The 16800-nt window shown below is 39.8% G+C and overlaps 1 protein-coding gene across 2 annotated transcripts in view; it reads left to right on the top strand.

Moving 5' to 3' along the window:
• LOC122660287 (anaphase-promoting complex subunit 4) overlaps positions 1-16366 on the top strand; it is a 131411-nt gene extending 115045 nt beyond the window's left edge. For both annotated transcript variants that reach the window (XM_043855525.1, XM_043855524.1), the window contains exon 19: positions 16136-16366. In XM_043855525.1, coding sequence (XP_043711460.1) covers positions 16136-16263 — 128 coding nt within the window. In that variant the 3' untranslated portion in view covers positions 16264-16366. The remainder of the gene's footprint in view (positions 1-16135) is intronic.
• The last annotated feature ends 434 nt before the right edge of the window (positions 16367-16800 follow it).

The raw sequence follows: 16800 nt of genomic DNA, 5'->3' as shown, positions 1-16800 counted from the left end.
ACAAAGGGAAGAAGATCAAACTCAATCCCCCCCCACCCCAACCTAGAGAGTTGAAAGTAAGAGGTGAGAAGGTGGACACTTCGCAAACCAGTCAAAAGGCATTTGCACATCCTTCGTGGGCAACAATTTGAAAGAGAATGCAAAGATCAAGATTTGTGTATAGACTTCATGTTGGGATTCCCTAGGACAGTTAGAGGTCATGATTCCATCTTCGTTGTTGTGGACCATTTTTCTAAGATTGGTCACTTCATGCCATGTTCCAAAACATCAAATGTTTCACATGCAGCCAACCTTTTCCTTAGGGAAGTTGTTACTGCATGGTTTGCCGACCATGGGTGTCTAATAGGGATGTTCGGATCATGAGTTATTTTTTGGAAAACACTATGGAAAATGTTGGGAACAAAGCGACAGTTTTCATCTGCTTTTCATCCCCAAATGGATGGCCAAACTGAGGTGGTCAACCGCAATCTTTGGGATTTGTTGTGTTGTGTAGTGGGTGATCAGATGTCAAGTTGGGATTCAGTCTTACCAGTGGCAGAATTTGCTTGCAATAGTTCAGTCAATAGGTCTACTGGTAGCAGCCCATTTGAGATAGCCTTAGGCTACCAACCTAGGAAAGCTATAGATGTCATTCCCCTACCATTAGAAGCTAGATCCTCAAAACCATTGGAGTCATTTTCCCATCATATCCATGAGCTACTTGCAGAAATAAGGAAAAAGATTGTCGTAAGTAATGAATATTACAAGTCTCGTATTGATGTTCATCGTATGTATTAGGAATTTAATGCGGGAGACTTGGTTATGGTGAGAATCCAACCTGAGCGGTTCCAAAGGGTACATGGAAGTTGCATGCAAGAAGTATTGGTCCCTACAAGATTCTAAAGAAACTTAGTGCCAATCAATGCTTATCATTTGGAGATGCCACCAAATATGGGCATTATCCCCATTTTTAATGTTGAAGACCTTGTGCCTTACAAAGGATCAGCCACCATTCCAAACCCCTTTGAGCCTTCCACTTCAGCTACCCAGACCACACCCACACCTGCCACATCATTTTCTCATGAATCAGTCCTAATTCTAGCCCAAACCTATTAACAAAACCGGATTAGGAGAATGCTTGAATGATCTATAAGATCACACAAGCCTATGTATTTATAATAAAAAGAGTTACAGTATAAAGCCTAAAATACCCCTAGCATAGCTGACTTAACTAGGGGATACATAAAACAAAGAAATAATAGAAAAAAATACCAGAATACCCCCACGGTATTCTGGTGTACATTATTCAACACTCCCTCTCAAGTTGGAGCAAAAAATGTCAATCATGCCTAACTTGACTAAATTAGGATGAAACAGTTTTCCGGATAATCCCTTGGTGAAAATATCAGCAAGCTGATCAGCAGACTTAACAAAGGGAACACAAATCAGCCCTTCTTCCAATTTCTCCTTGATGAAATGCCTATCCACTTCAACATGCTTAGTGCGATCATGTTGTACCGGGTTATGTGCAATATTGATTGCAGCCTTGTTGTCACAGTACAACATCATAGGAAGACGAATAGGAACCCCAAGGTCTTGTAGCAAGCCTTTGAGCCAAAGTAACTCACAAATGTCTTGTGCCATAGCATGAAATTCTGCTTCGGCACTAGAACGAGCAACCACATTTTGCTTCTTGCTACGCCAAGTGACAAGATTGCCACCTACAAAAGAACAATACCTAGAGATAGACTTGCAATCCATAGAACCAGCCCAATCAGCATCAGTGTACGCCTCTATCCGTAGGTGACCATGAGAAGACAGGAGAATGCCCTTTCCAGGAACTGACTTCAGGTAGTGAAAGATACGAAGAACAACCTCCATATGAGAATAGTAGGGATCATGCATAAATTGACTCACAGTACTCACGGCAACAACAATATCCAGACGTGTGTGTGAGAGATAAATCAACTTTCCCACTAGTCTTTGGCATAGTTCAAAATCTCGAGATTTCAAAATTTTCGGATATTTCGACCTCCTCGAAACGAAATGCCACCTCGAATAAAAACAATACAAAAATTTGATCAAAATTCTCGAAATTTCGAGATATCTTGAGATTTTTTCAAAATTTCGCGAGATTTCGAGTTTCTCGAGAAATTGCTTTATATAAATGAACATGTTTCGTTAGTCTCAGTCGAAATTTCGACCGAGACTGAGAAACAGCTCTGGTTTTGCACTTTTGCTTGGTTTTTGAAGGTGATTGACATATTGTGATTTGGAATGTTTGATATCATCTTCTTAAATCTTAACTCTTAAGTTGTTATTTGTTAACTTGTTTTTGACTTGATGTCTTATGTACTTAATATTATGATTTATGACTTAACTTATGAGGCATTATGTTTCCAACTTAGTTCCAAGTCAATTTACTTGCTTAATGTACGATGTGTATGTGTAAATGTGTGATTAACTAAGTTATACATTAGGATTCGACCGTACGTTGCCAATCAATGGTGCACATCCAAAATACCATTTTGGGTGACTATTTTTGCAATTTGAACATTTAAATGTGTTTATATAGCCTAAAATAGGGTTTCCATGAAGTTTCTGGCCTTAACTTGGCCTAATACCCACCGAAATGACTTATCGAAACATACCAGAAAAATACAATATTTAGACCGAAATATCCGAAATTTCGAATATTTTGGATATTTCGGTCAGCCCGAAATACCGTGTTGGAATATGTACTCCAGAATACCGTGGGGGTATTCTGGTCTTTTTGGGGGTAGTTTTATTCTTCTTGTGTTATTAAGTTGTGTCGGCTATGTGGGTTTTAGTCCCACATCGCCTAGTTTAGTCTATTTGTAATTTCCCCTCTATTATAAATAGAGGGGCTTACCTATCAATTAATTCAGTCAAGTATTTTACAACGTCCATCTTCTCTTCTCTCTAGAGTTACTGGTTACAGGTCCTAGGTTTTCTACATGGTATCAAAGCTAGGCAATCAGTGACTGATTCTCTTCACAATTTGCAGTTTTGAGAGTCGTTTAAATTTCTGGGTTGGAAGAGAAAACCCTAGTTCATAAAAGGAGGAGGACTAGGGTTTTGTTTGTCAATCGAAGGAGTGTTCTTCTCGAGTGCTGTTGCTCTGGTTTCTTTCTTGCGATTACTGCTGCTATGAATCTGGTTTCTCGTAATATTGGTATTTCTGCTGGTTTTCTCGGTGTGTTTCGTCCTACCTCGATTCATTGGTTTCGCCTCTGGTTCACGGTGGAGTTTCACGCTGGAGGTCGGTGATGAGTTCTTCTGATCGACATAGAAGCAGGTTTCCGCTTTTGCTATTGACGGATGTTGAATCAAGTGCCGCAGTTGAATTGTCTCCTGGTTTTCTTGGTTTGTCTCTTGATTCCTTTCCGCTGGTTCCACCTCTGTCTGCCGCTCTACGGTTTATGGTGTTTTCTAGTTCGAAGGATTGGTTGATGGCTACTACTGCTGATCTGAGTATCGATTAGCTGTTGTTGATTGCACCTGTTATGCAATCTCTTGGTTAAGTGTCGCAAGCTTCTTTTTGCCTCTGCTAATGACATCACTGGCCACTGATTTTGCTACTGATTTGAAGTAGATAGAAAGATCCTTCTTCGGTTTGCTATTGTTGGTGAGATCCCTTCTTCTCTGGTTTTCTCTCCCAAGTTTATCGCCATGGTGTTACAAGGTTACCACCCTGCCCCACCATTGGTTCTGGTTTCCGTTTTTGTCTCCTACTTTATCGTTTTTGGTAAATCCTACTTTATTGCCTAGTGTTGCTCCTCTGTCAACAAGTTTTACTCTTGGTTTCAGAAACCGTAAGGAAGAAAGACACAATTTTTTGGTATTTACACTCAAGGCCAACCCTTTAAAAATATACAAAAGTTGTTCTTTCCTAAAGTTATTTCTGATTGGCCCCTATATTCTCTGAAATTCCTACTCTGTCCTTCCCTGTTGAATTTAATGCCCATTATATCCTTGTTTTGTTACAATTTTCTTAATGGGTTTTTAAATTTACATTATTTACAAGATTGCCACTCTCCATAGCCATTATTTTACTTATTGCATCCCATTGCTTTTTGTTTATCAAAAAGGCCCTTGCAAAATTCTGGTTATTTACGGAACTGTCATTACCTTTTAATATATTCCCCTATTTGACTACCCAATTGACCCTTGAAAATTCTGATTTATTACCAGTTTGCCCTTTGGCTTGGATTGTATTTAAAAGTGGATTTCCATCAAATTACAGCCATGCCATCCTTTTTACCAACACCATTCCCTTTCAATAATTCTAATTCCCTTCATATCCCATACCTTTGGTAGTTACCCATAACACCTTTGGAAACTTCTAGTAAATTACAATTTTACCATTCCTTCCTTTTTAATTACCCATAACACTTTTAGAAAATTCTGGAATATTATGTTTTTGTCCTATCTTTTACATTATCTCTGTTATGTCCACGTGTACTACACGTGAGGGGGGGGATTATGTACAGTACACCTGCAGACATTGTAAAAGCAGAACTTGCAGGAACACTTGGTGCAAAGCATAGACGATCAGAGTTTTCACCATTGCCAATGGGTATCTACTTTGTTATTGGGTTGAGTTTGCCGTAAGGGGGAGATTGAAGTATTGAAATATTGAAGATATTTGGTTGTTGCCTATTTGAGGACTTTCGATTGGGTTGATACGTTTTTTTCCTGCTGATTCAGTTTGTTTTCGCTATTTTGCTCTAGTTATTTCACTTCAAGATTTTATGTCACTATGACAATCTGAGATTCATCACCGGATAGCTATTGAAGATCGTTGAAAGCTGCCTTTTTTGGAAGACATTCCAGTCCTGGTTTGCTGATCATGTCTGTCCAAGTTTTGAAGATCTATTTTTTCAAGTTCTTGAAGGTTTATTTGGGAATTGCATTCATATGTCAAGCTGGATTCTGCTGCAACTTAGTTTTTTCTCATTTTTGTTCAAGTTGGGCATTAGTACCTTGTATGCGTCAACTTGAGGGGGAGTGTTAGCATTATTATAGAGTTCTTTTTTTATTTAGTTCAAGCTGGATTTTTCCTTCTTCTCTTATTTGTATAATCCAGCTTGAGGGGGAGTGTTGGAATATGTACTCCAGAATACCGTGGGGGTATTCTGGTCTTTTTGGGGGTAGTTTTATTCTTCTTGTGTTATTAAGTTGTGTCGGCTATGTGGGTTTTAGTCCCACATCGCCTAGTTTAGTCTATTTGTAATTTCCCCTCTATTATAAATAGAGGGGCTTACCTATCAATTAATTCAGTCAAGTATTTTACAACGTCCATCTTCTCTTCTCTCTAGAGTTACTGGTTACAGGTCCTAGGTTTTCTACATACCGAAACGAAACGAGTTCTTGAACTATGGTCTTTGGTACCGGCCTTTATCAACAGGTTCACCCTCTTTTTCCTTGAGACGAATAGTAGCATCCATAGGAGTATCTGAAGGGTGACATTCTAGCAAACCGGTTTCAGCCAATAAATCTAGGACATACTTCCTTTAGGAGAGAAAAATGCCTTTAAAAGATCTGGCAACCTCAATCCCAAGAAAGTACCTTAGCTTTCCTAGATCTTTAATCTCAAAAACCTGGCCAAGAAAGGACTTTAACCGGCTGATCTCATCACCATCATTGCCAGTGACCACTATTTCATCAACGTAGACTATAAGAACAGTGAGTTTTCCACTAACCTTCTTCATAAAGAGAGTGTGATCAGCATTACTCTGCTTATAGCCCACAAAAATCATGGCCTTGTGAAACCGGCCAAACCATGCTCGAGGTGACTGCTTCAGCCCGTAAAGTACACGCTTCAATTTACACACCTTACCTTGGTTTTTGTCACAAGAGAACCCTGGTGGAATGTCCATATACACCTCATCTAGTTCTCCATTGAGGAAAGCATTCTTCACATCCAACTGTTGCAATTCCCATCCAAGATTGATTGCACAGGATAGAAAAACCCAAACAGTATTCAGCTTTGCAATAGGGGCAAAGGTCTCCCAATAATCAATGTCGTATGTCTGGGTGAACCCCTTTGCCACGAGTCATGTCTTATACCTATCCACAGTGCCATCCACCTTCTGTTTCACTACAAACACCCACTTACATCCAACAGTTCTCTTCCCAGGGGGAAGAATCACAAGCTCCCATGTGCTATTTTTTTTCAGGGCTTCCATTTCTTCATTCCTGCCTTCCACTTTCCATCTGATAGAGCTTCTTACCAATTGTTAGGAATACGAATAGAAGAAACAGAAGAAACAGAAGCACGAAAAGATGGAGAAAAGGAGTCGTAAGAAACAACATGGGATATAGGATGCTCAGTGCAAACCCTGACACCCTTGCGAATAACAATAGGTAAATCAGGAGAAGAAGTATTACCAGGTGGAGAGGCAGGTTCTAGAACCAAGTTCGGCAATTGGATGGGTACTAGTGCTATAGTTGATTGAAGCTGCTTATGTTTCCTTGTATAAGTCTGCACATTAGATTCATTAATCCTCCTCTGAATTTCACTAATGGTTTTCTGGACTGGAGTCTGCTCCCCTTGAGTTCGAATGTCAACAACATCATCTGGGATAGTCTCCTCCTATATAGGAACCTCTCCCCCTAAAGCAGAGGGAGGACTAGGAGTGGGAGGAATAGGGACTAACTCATTGTAAACAGACTGTAGGGGAGGTTCTATGGTCAGCACATCTTCATTAACTCTCTCCCCCTGAAGAGGTGGGAACAAATAATAAGACAGTCTCATGAAAAACAACATCTATACTGACCAATGTACGTCTGGCAGGAGGATAATAGCACTTGTACCCCTTCTGGATGGTAGAGTACCCTAAAAAAATGCAGCGGAGACTACGGGCTTCAAGTTTACCAGGGGACCGAGTATCCCTAGTATAGCAAACGCAACCAAACACCCTAAGGGGAACAATAAAAGAAGAAGAGCCAAGTAAGAGCTCAACAGGGGCCTTGGAGTCAAGAACCCGACTGGGCAACCTATTAATCAAATAGGCCGCAGTCAGGACAGCATCTCCCCAATAAAAGGAAGGAACATGTCGAGCAAACATAAGTGCTCTGGCCAACTCCAAGAGATGACGGTTTTTCCTTTTAGCCACACCATTCTGGGTTGGAGTATCAACACAGCTGGTCAGATGTAAAATCCCATGGGCAGCAAGGTATCTTTGGAACTGACCTTCCATACCTCAGTATCACTTCTCAAGACTTTGAGAGTGACATTAAATTGGGTTTGGACCATCGTGTGAAAATGCTGAAAACAGGAAAAAAACTCATTTTTTGTGTGCATCAGGTAGACCCAAGTGAATCGGGAATAGCAATCTATAAAAGTGACATACCACCTATGACCAGAGAGAGAAGCTTTTCGACTAGGACCCCACACATCAGTATGAACCAATTGAAATAAGGAAGAAGACCTTTTATTAGAAATAGGATAGTTTAAATGTGTTTGTTTGGCCAAGACACAAGACTCACAAAAAAAATCTTCCTTATTACAATTTTTTATTAATGCTGGAAATAAATGTGATAAAGTTCCTAAGGGGGGTGTCCTAGTTGAGAATGCCATTTGTGTACTTCAAAGGAGAATGATGCAGGCTGGCATAGCTGAGAAGGTAAAGCCTGTGTAACAAGTGGGTCATCATCAAGCAAGTACAATCCACTATTCACTTTACCCGATCCAATCGTCTTCCCCGAGTCCAGATCCTGAAAGACACAATGAGATGGAAAAAAAGTCACTTGTCAATTCAGATTTTTTGTAATACTACTAATAGATAGAAGGTTAGTAGTGAAATTTGGAATGTGCAACATAGAAGACAAGGTAAGAAAAGGGGAACAACTAATGGATCCTTTCCCGGAAATAGATGAGAGGGATCCATCAGCTATTTTAACCTTATCCCTTCTAGAAGTAGGGGAATAGGTATAAAAAAGGCTAGAAGAACCTGTCATGTGATCAGTGGCACCGGAGTCGATGATCCATGGAGTGGAGACAACCGATGCACAATGACCAGCAAAGGGAATACCTGAACGGGCAAAATGAGAACTTAATGGTGTGGAATAACTGGCAGTAGATGTAGTAGAGACAGCGGAAGTCTGTAACATACGCCTGAGAGCCTGAAATTCTTCCTGAGAGAAAACCTGTTCAGTAGTAGGGGTTGTAGTTACACTTTCAGTGTGATTAGCCTTGCCTTTAGGTTTACCACGACCACATTTGGTCTCAAAATCAGCGGGCTTCCCATGTAATTTCCAGCACTGGGCCTTAGTGTGATAGGGTTTGTTGCAATGATCACACTTGATTGGCTCACATGCAGGAGCAGCAACAACAGAAGCACTACTCTCAGTAGTAGTAGAAGAGTTGGAACCAGCAGCCTGTAAGGCTGATCTCTCAACTGTAGGAGTCAACATCATAGCAGCACGACGTGTCTCTTCAGTGTGAACATAAGAAAAGGCCTGCTCCAATGTTGGGAAAGGAATCCTACCAAGAACTTGCACTTGAATTAGATCAAATTCAGCATTAAGACCTGCCAAGAAATCATAAACCCGAAACTGGTCCACATACTTGGAATAGACAGTTATGTCATCAGGTGTAGAGGGCTGAAATCAAGCACAGTAATCCAACTGTTGCCATAAGCTCTTTAGGAAAGCATAATATTTGGTAACTGACAACTCCTTCTGAGTAGTGGTATGGAGTGTCTTCTGGATGTCATAAACTTGTGCATCATTCCCCAATTGTCCATAAGTTCCCTTAGCAGCATGCAGCTGTGTCAAGGAGAAGGTATTGGCTGGAGAGTTCTTAGGGCATTGACCATAGTTATCAAGGCGGGAAGGCGACCATGGTGTTTTAGAGGGTAAAAAAACAAGGCGACACCGCCATGGCGGCAAGGCGTCCAAGGCGACCAAGGAGTCTGGACACCATGGCAACGCCTTGATAACTATGGCATGGACTTCAGAACAAAGGACATAACCATAGCATCATTGGCATTCCATCAAGCTTGAGAAGGGCCCTCTTCAGTGGGCTGTTTAGAGGTGCCATTAAGATGGCCACTGAGTCCTCTTCCAGCCAAAGTCAAAGAGAGAGATCTGGCCCACATTAGATAATTGGTGCCATCAAGTTTAATGGAAGCAGCATAAGGGAGGAATTCAGTTCTGGACTGACCATCTCCTCCAGAAGTAGCCGTGATCACATCAGAGTCTGGCATGATGAATAGAGTCCTTGGCAGCAAATCAGAAGTAAAAGACCTTAAAAATAAGGTCAAGTGATCCTCTTGGCAGCAAAGAAAACTTGAAAGTAATAGCAGCAACAAGCAGCCCTATCCCCCAAAAATCGATAAGAATCAGGGTTTTGAAAAAAAAAAACCCTGAAAGAGAAGGTCGTTAGGGTTAGGGGTCTTCAAAAAAACTCGAAAGGGGCTGATAGTAATGTCGAGTCCTCCTTGAAGTAGTATGAATGAGATCTCAAAAGATCAGCCCAAGCAAAGAACAGAAAACCCAAAAATCGATAAAAGTCAGGGTTTTTCAAAGCCCTGAATTGAGATCGATATTGGGTATAGGCTTCAAATAGAATGAAATTTCTGTAATATCTGCTGTCCAATACTGCTATGATCAATCTCCAATAGGTAAAAACAGCTTCCAAGGCAAAGGAGAAGCTAATCTGCAAGAAGGGGAGATCACCAAAAAATCGTAGGAACAAGAGCAGCAGCTATCGAACTTGGTATTTTGATTAAACCATCTGTTGAAGAGGTGGAATTGAGGGCAGCATCTAGATCGTATGATCACCTCATTAGATCTGCCCTAATAAGAGAAGAAAACCAAAAAAAGGAAGGAGAAGATCGAGTGGGAGAAGGTGGAAGAGAGGAACAATGGAAGGTGGTGGCGTTTTGAAAACCTAGATCAGAGAAAGTGGCTCTGATGCCATGTTAACAACAGGAATTAGGAGAATGCTTGAATGATCTATACGATCACACAAGCCTATGTTTTATAATAAAAAGAGTTGCAGCATAAAGCCTAAAATACCCCTAGCATAGCCGACTTAACTAGGGGATACATAAAACAAGAAATAACAGAAAAAAGACCAGAATACCCCCACGGTATTCTGGTGTACATTATTCAACAAAACCCAATTGACATCCATACTGTAGAAAAGAAGAGGTAGAAGACATTTTATATGAGCAGATCGTGTCTACTTGTGTAGGGGGATGTCACAAGTTCCTTGTCAAGTGGAGAGATCGACCTAGTACCGATTGCACATGGATCCCCGAGGACGAGCTTCAATGCCTTAATCCAGATTGCTAAAGAAATATCAGAGTCTATTTTCGGTGGAGGTGAGTTCTTCCTACCCGGGGAGAATTGATGAGGACATCACACAGGGATTTAAGACATATCAGAGCAGACATCGACATACACAGCCACACATCACTTCATTGTAGCTAGATGTCCCTTGTTAACTTGTGTGGATGCATATTTTGTTTACTTATATGTAGCTTGTTTTATTTTGTTATATTTTATTTTATTTGGTATCAAAACGATTGTGTAATAATGTTGTAAGGGAGTTATTGCTGGAAAAGTAGTTATTACTGGAGAAGTAGTTATTAGGGAGTTATTTATTTATTTATTTTTTTTTATTCATTTGGGTTTTAAAGACTGTATTTTGGAATGGAAGACGATGAAAATATGTTGGAACTAGTGAGATTTTCTCCCATTCTCTGCAGCATGAGTGATTCCCTGCAAACCTTGGAGTGAATCCAAGTTGGTGTGAAGCCAAAATCCCTTTCCCTTCCCTAACTCCTCTCTTAGGGCCTAGGCTACCACCCTCTTACTCTCCCCTATTCCTTTTCCACCAGTCCCAATTTTCCAACTTTTGCCTTAAATTATGGCCTTAAACACAATGGAGATTCATCAATTAACAAGGAGGCACTAAGACTACATTCTTGGAGTTTGGTAGTGACTAAGCAATTGATCACAGCATTCCTACTCGTGGGACAGCAAAGGAAGGTACTGCTATCATGTATCTTTTATTAAATTTCCATTAATCTTCGAATGAATTTCCAAAATACATCATTTATGGCTGCTGTTAAATCTGATTTTCTGCATGTATGTTGTGAGTTTTGTGTTAGTAGACCTTCCCAAACCCAAATTCATTTAATCCTTAGACTTGTACTAGAATTCCTAAGCCTGTCCTGCTCCAGCAGTTACTTTTGGAACAACTATAAATGGATCAGTGCAGGTGAGTGGGCAGCTATTCTTCTCCATCTTCTTCTTCCAAAAGTTGAAGTTCCGAGGATGGGTTTCCTGGGCGAGTCAACTAGCAAAGAAATGTACGTGACCAAGGAATCTCCATGTGGTAGCTTAGTTGACAGCCCATGAAAAAGGCTGTCTCCTAAAAGGCTTGCAGCCTGGATTGTTCAGGCCTGATAGTTGACCATCCATCCTGTCTGAGTGGTTGGAGTGTGGCTTGGCAAGTAAACAGTAATGTTATAAATGAATTAAGATTTATTTGTGTGGCTAGGATAGTTGATGCAGTGAATGCGCTCCATGGTCAGTAATGGGAGGGGAGTTTAATCCCACATCGGTTGGGTAGTGTGCATTAGTTTTGCTTATGACCTTGGAAGGGCCTCTCCACCCAGAAGCTCGGGCTTTTGGGTTGATGCCATTACGTGGTATTAGAGCGGGTTGTCCGTGCACCGGCCATGTGGAGGCCCATGGTCCAAAGCTGGGGGAATTGATGCAGTGAACACGTTCCATGGTCAGGAATGGGAGGGGAGTTTAGTCCAACATCAGTCGGGTAGTGTGTGGCAGTTTGGCTTATGACCTTGGAAGGGCCTCTCCACCCAGAAGCTCAAGCTTTTGGGTTGGACGCCATTAATAGTGCAGTCTGACATCTGGTCTTAATGGTCCAAAGTATTCATTGGCAGATGGCAATGGATGATGCTTGTGATGAGGACCAGTGGGTTCAGAGTTGTCAGAGTTGTCAGACTGCCTGAGCCAATAACCTGTGAAAGCATCTAGCCATTTACTGCCCTGATTGTTTTATGTTATTTTTATCAATATTTCTGACTGTTTAAATCGAGAAACAGCCTCTCCACGAAGCAGGGGTAAGACTGCGTACATTATGACCCTCCCCAGACCCCAGTGGCAGGAGCCTCGTGCATTGCGTACGCCTTTTTTTCCTTCTTTTTTTTGTTTTAATTTCTGACTGTTTAAATCCTTAATGAGGCCAAAACCAATCCCTTGCTCACCCTTTTAAACTGAAGACCTCTTATGGCCTACATTGCTCTATAGAACTGTCACCCAGTAGCTATAAATATTGTTTGTTATCAGGCCATACTACAGACAATGTAGACTAAACTCGAGCCAGGAAAAATCCAGCAGGAATTTAGCTTGAACTGGATCGCAAGTTATAGGAATAAGAACCCAAAACTGAGAAATGTTAATAACTTAAGCAATATTGATCACATAGGTCTGAAATTCTAATCGATGGACTAATTTAGCAAGTAGAATAGGCCTGCAAAGTTTGATTAAATTCTGATAGCAGAGCAGCAAGTTTCAAAAGAATGCTACTATGTGACAAGGACCAAGTCAAAGCAAGAACAGAACTGCAGAATCAATTAGATATTTTTTCAGGAACGCATAAGAAAAGAGGAGCCTACTCAGCTGGGAATAAATTAATCCCAAACAAAGATAAGATTTACATTAAAAGAGAGAGAAAATAACTTCTAGAAGACTCTATGACTGAACTAACTATTAAATCTTGTATTTTACCACCTACCCATATTTAGGGCCATCATAGTGGCCTATTACGATTAAAAAAACTCCTGAACCAAAGGCCCAACACATACTTTATTCAATCTAAGGCTTATTTCCTCTAAAATAAGTGCACTTCTGTGATTTATTTGCATCAACAACTCTTATTTAACATTCTGTGAACCCTAGTTAAACCCTTTAAAAGTAACATTTCTTGTATGCTGGTTAGGTCTGTCAATAGGTTGGGTTAAGATTTGACCAGATTTGATCCTCAACTCATTGGACTATAGGGTGGTTAGTGCTCCCCTGATCCTGATGCTGATGGATGGAAGTCAAATCAGATCTAGTATGGACAGAATATTCCTATATCCTATTCAGTTAACATATAAGGTCTTTCTAGGACTTAGCATATGCAAGACATGTACATACTAGTCTTTGGGTATCTATTGGATGATATATATATATATATATATATATATAGTGTTTTCAAATACCCCACTATATATATATATATATATATATATATATATATATATAACGTACATGTGTTTGAACTAATGAGTTACAGGGCTTGCATACCATGCTTGAGGGCTTATTCCCTAGGGCAGTGGTATTTGAAAACACTAACCAATCATTCTTAATTTAAATCTCGCACACTTTATCACTGGTTTTTTTCTGGTTTTCTGGAACCAATCGATCTTGATCAAATTGGACATTTTTTGTCTTGTTCAAGTGTAAAGAATCAACTCAACTCTAACTAAATGGGGTCGGCTACATGAACTAATGAGTTACAGGGCTTGCATACCATGCTTGGGGGCTTATTTGCTAGGGCAGTGGTATTTGAAAACACTAACCAATCATTCTTAATTTAAATCTCGCACACTTTATCACTGGTTTTTTTTCTGGTTTTCTGCAACCAATCGATCTTGATCAAATTGGACATTTTTTGTCTTGTTCAAGTGTAAAGAATCAACTCAACTCAGCCTTATTCCAACTGAAGTTACAGGGCTTGCATACCATGCTTGAGGGCTTATTCCCTAGGGCAGTGGTATTTGAAAATACTAACCAATCATTCTTAATTTTAATCTCGCACACTTTATCACTGGTTTTTTTTCTGGTTTTCTGGAACCAATCGTTCTTGATCAAATTGGACATTTTTTGTCTAGTTCAAGTGTAAAGAATCAACTCAACTCAGCCTTATTCCAACTAAATGGGGTCGGCTACATGGATCCTTTCCCTCCAGTCATTTCTATTCATAGCCATACTTGTTACAAGGCCCTTAAGCTATGCATGTCTTTCCTCACCACTTCTCTTAGAGCAATTTTAGGCCTACCCCTGGCTCTTTTAGCTCCATCAATCTGAATCAAATCATTCCTCTTTACTAGAGCATCTAAAGGTCTCCGTTGCACATGTCCATGCCACCTCAAATGACTTTGTTGCAGCTTATTATGTATCGGAGCTACTCCTAATTTATCTCTAATTTGTTCATTCCTTATGTTATCCTTTCTAGTTTTACCACTCATCCATCTCAACATCCTCATCTTAGCTACATTAAGTGTGAATGAATGCGAAGATAAAACTCCCCTTCAACTGAAGGAGCATAGTAAGAAGGAAAGAACAGGTACATGTTTCTGAGACTGAACTTAAGATATTCTCTAGCTGTCCTACGCACAATGTCAATCCAATGTCCTTCATCTTTTTTCTTAACTTCTCCACTTGAGTTTTCATCATAAATCGCCAACCCTTTCAGGACTCAGAAAATCTGGGTGACTAGATGAGATGACCTCATTGGAATCTTCAGTGAAGAGGCTGACCAATGGCTGTGTGGAGCTAAAAGCTGTGTTGTTATAACTATAAAAGCCCGAAGTTCATAGGGAAATATTCAAAAGTGGTCTAGTAACATTGTTGTTGCAGGGTGTATTGGTTTTTTTCTGGTGAATGTTGCTTTTGTTTCTGCGGTGTTAACAGTCTGCTGTACCTTCCTTTGCTTAGCTTCACTAATAAATTCTTAGCTTATCCAAGAAGAGGGAAAAGCCCAATTTGATCTTGCTAAAATGAAACCGGTGACCATCAGTGATTGTAGGTAATGTTTGAAACTGTTTATCTGGCATTTGGTGGCCACAAATGGGGGATCTTATCATTTTTAAAGTGAAATTTCTTTCAGCTTGATGGTTTGTTTCTTTCAAGTGAGCATGATTCTACCAGGCTCTTCCCCAACCCCCCCACCCCCCCAAAAAAAAAAAAAAATTTATATATATATATAATATAATAATAAAAATTATTGCGGATATAGATCTTCCAAATTCATGCTGGAAGCTGAAAGGAATCCAGCTTTGGTTCTGTTTGCTGTTTAGATTATGAAAGACTAATTATGATTCTTGCCTCTTCTGTATCAAATTAAGGGTGAATATATGTCTACACATTTAATTGAAGTCAATAGATGTTAGTCAAAGAGGCAAACTAATGGGGGACAGACTAGGAGAAGAGAAAAGTTAGAAAGAAATCAGAATTTCAGAATTGCAGGGGGAAAATCTGAGAAGAAATCAGAGGGGGGGGAAGAAGAAGCCATGAGAAGAAGAAGAAAGGGGGGGGGGGGGGGTTGTGTGTGCACACGCACAAACTCACTTTTTTTTCAATTTCTTCTTGCATATTCATAATACGTTGGTTACACAATTCACCCAAAAAAAAATACGTTGGTTACACATCTATTTATAAAACCCAAAAAAATTAGACTCCTAATTACTTACTAAAACCAGGCTACCTAAAATATAAACCCAATAAAACTCAAATTGGAAATTTCCATGTGTCTAATAACTACTTTAAAATAAAAGATTACATAATAATTTCCCAAATAAAATAAACTTCCTAAAATCCTACTAGATCCAAACACTCAAACTGAACCCAGTTCAACTGGGTTTGGGTCAGTCCAATGTAGAACACCAGTTGGGTCGGCCCGGTCCAAGATTGTCCTGCATCACAAACTCTAGAATAAATTTATGTTAGAAAATAAATACCAAAGTGGGACAATTCATGCACTGGCCCCAGTTTTCAAATGAATCTAGGCATGTATGTCCATACAGGTATAGCACTCAATGTTTGAAATGGTGGGAAATCCACTGTAGGGACATTTTTAGCAAAGATAACTGTAAATAATCAATAACTCACATGGTTCTTGTGAGAGGACAACTGGTGAACATGTTCACACAATGTAGGCTAAGGAAATCACAGCAACAAGGGTAATTCCTTTTCAATTCATGTATCTTTTAACATGGGGTAAAGTCCTCGAGGATTCAAAATGGAACATTAGTTTGAGCTTTACCTTAGAATTAAGTATTTTCTTTCCCAGGTGTGGTTTAAATGTTTAAATTACTTTTTACAGCTTCAAGAGGTGTGGCTTGTGTTTTTGCTGCTCGGAAGCGTGCTTTGGTCTATATCCTGGATGAAGATGAAGATGAGACATCAGATGTGGAATCACTGCCATTTTCGGGTGGTGTGACTACCTTGTAAATGTTGCAATGGTCCTGCAAGTAGTGTTGTTTCATGAAAGCCCAACTGCTGCCTTGTAAATGTTTTAATGGTCCAACGAGTAGTGTTATATCATGCGGGCCAACTGTTCTTGTAATATTTATTTAAAAGGAGATACTAATGGCAGTAGGAAGTACAACTTCAAGAAAAGGTGAAGGTTTGAAGCTCCATATGTGGAGAGACTTTTTTATTTCTTGTAATAATTTTGTATCAGGTACGTTTGTTATTTATTTATTTATTTATAGAGAGAGAGATGGTTTTTATTCAAGTGTCCTTCCAGGTCTTTCATGTCTTATTAAGTTGTTTGTTCCCCTTGGAACAACCGTCTCTGTGACCATTCCTGCACCACATTCAGAAAGCACGATTGCATAGGATTTGTTATATCTCAAGCAATCTCTGATTTCTTAAAATCCAATTTATCTACAAGCAGGAATGATGTCCAAATACTATGAGAAAGAACACTCAACAAACGGGCAGGTAAGTACTTAATTGCCTTTAAAAATGGTCAGGATAGAGCAG

This window comes from Telopea speciosissima, chromosome 4, assembly GCF_018873765.1.
Source record: "Telopea speciosissima isolate NSW1024214 ecotype Mountain lineage chromosome 4, Tspe_v1, whole genome shotgun sequence".
NCBI lineage: Eukaryota > Viridiplantae > Streptophyta > Magnoliopsida > Proteales > Proteaceae > Telopea > Telopea speciosissima.
This window is presented reverse-complemented; position numbering and strand designations above follow the sequence as displayed.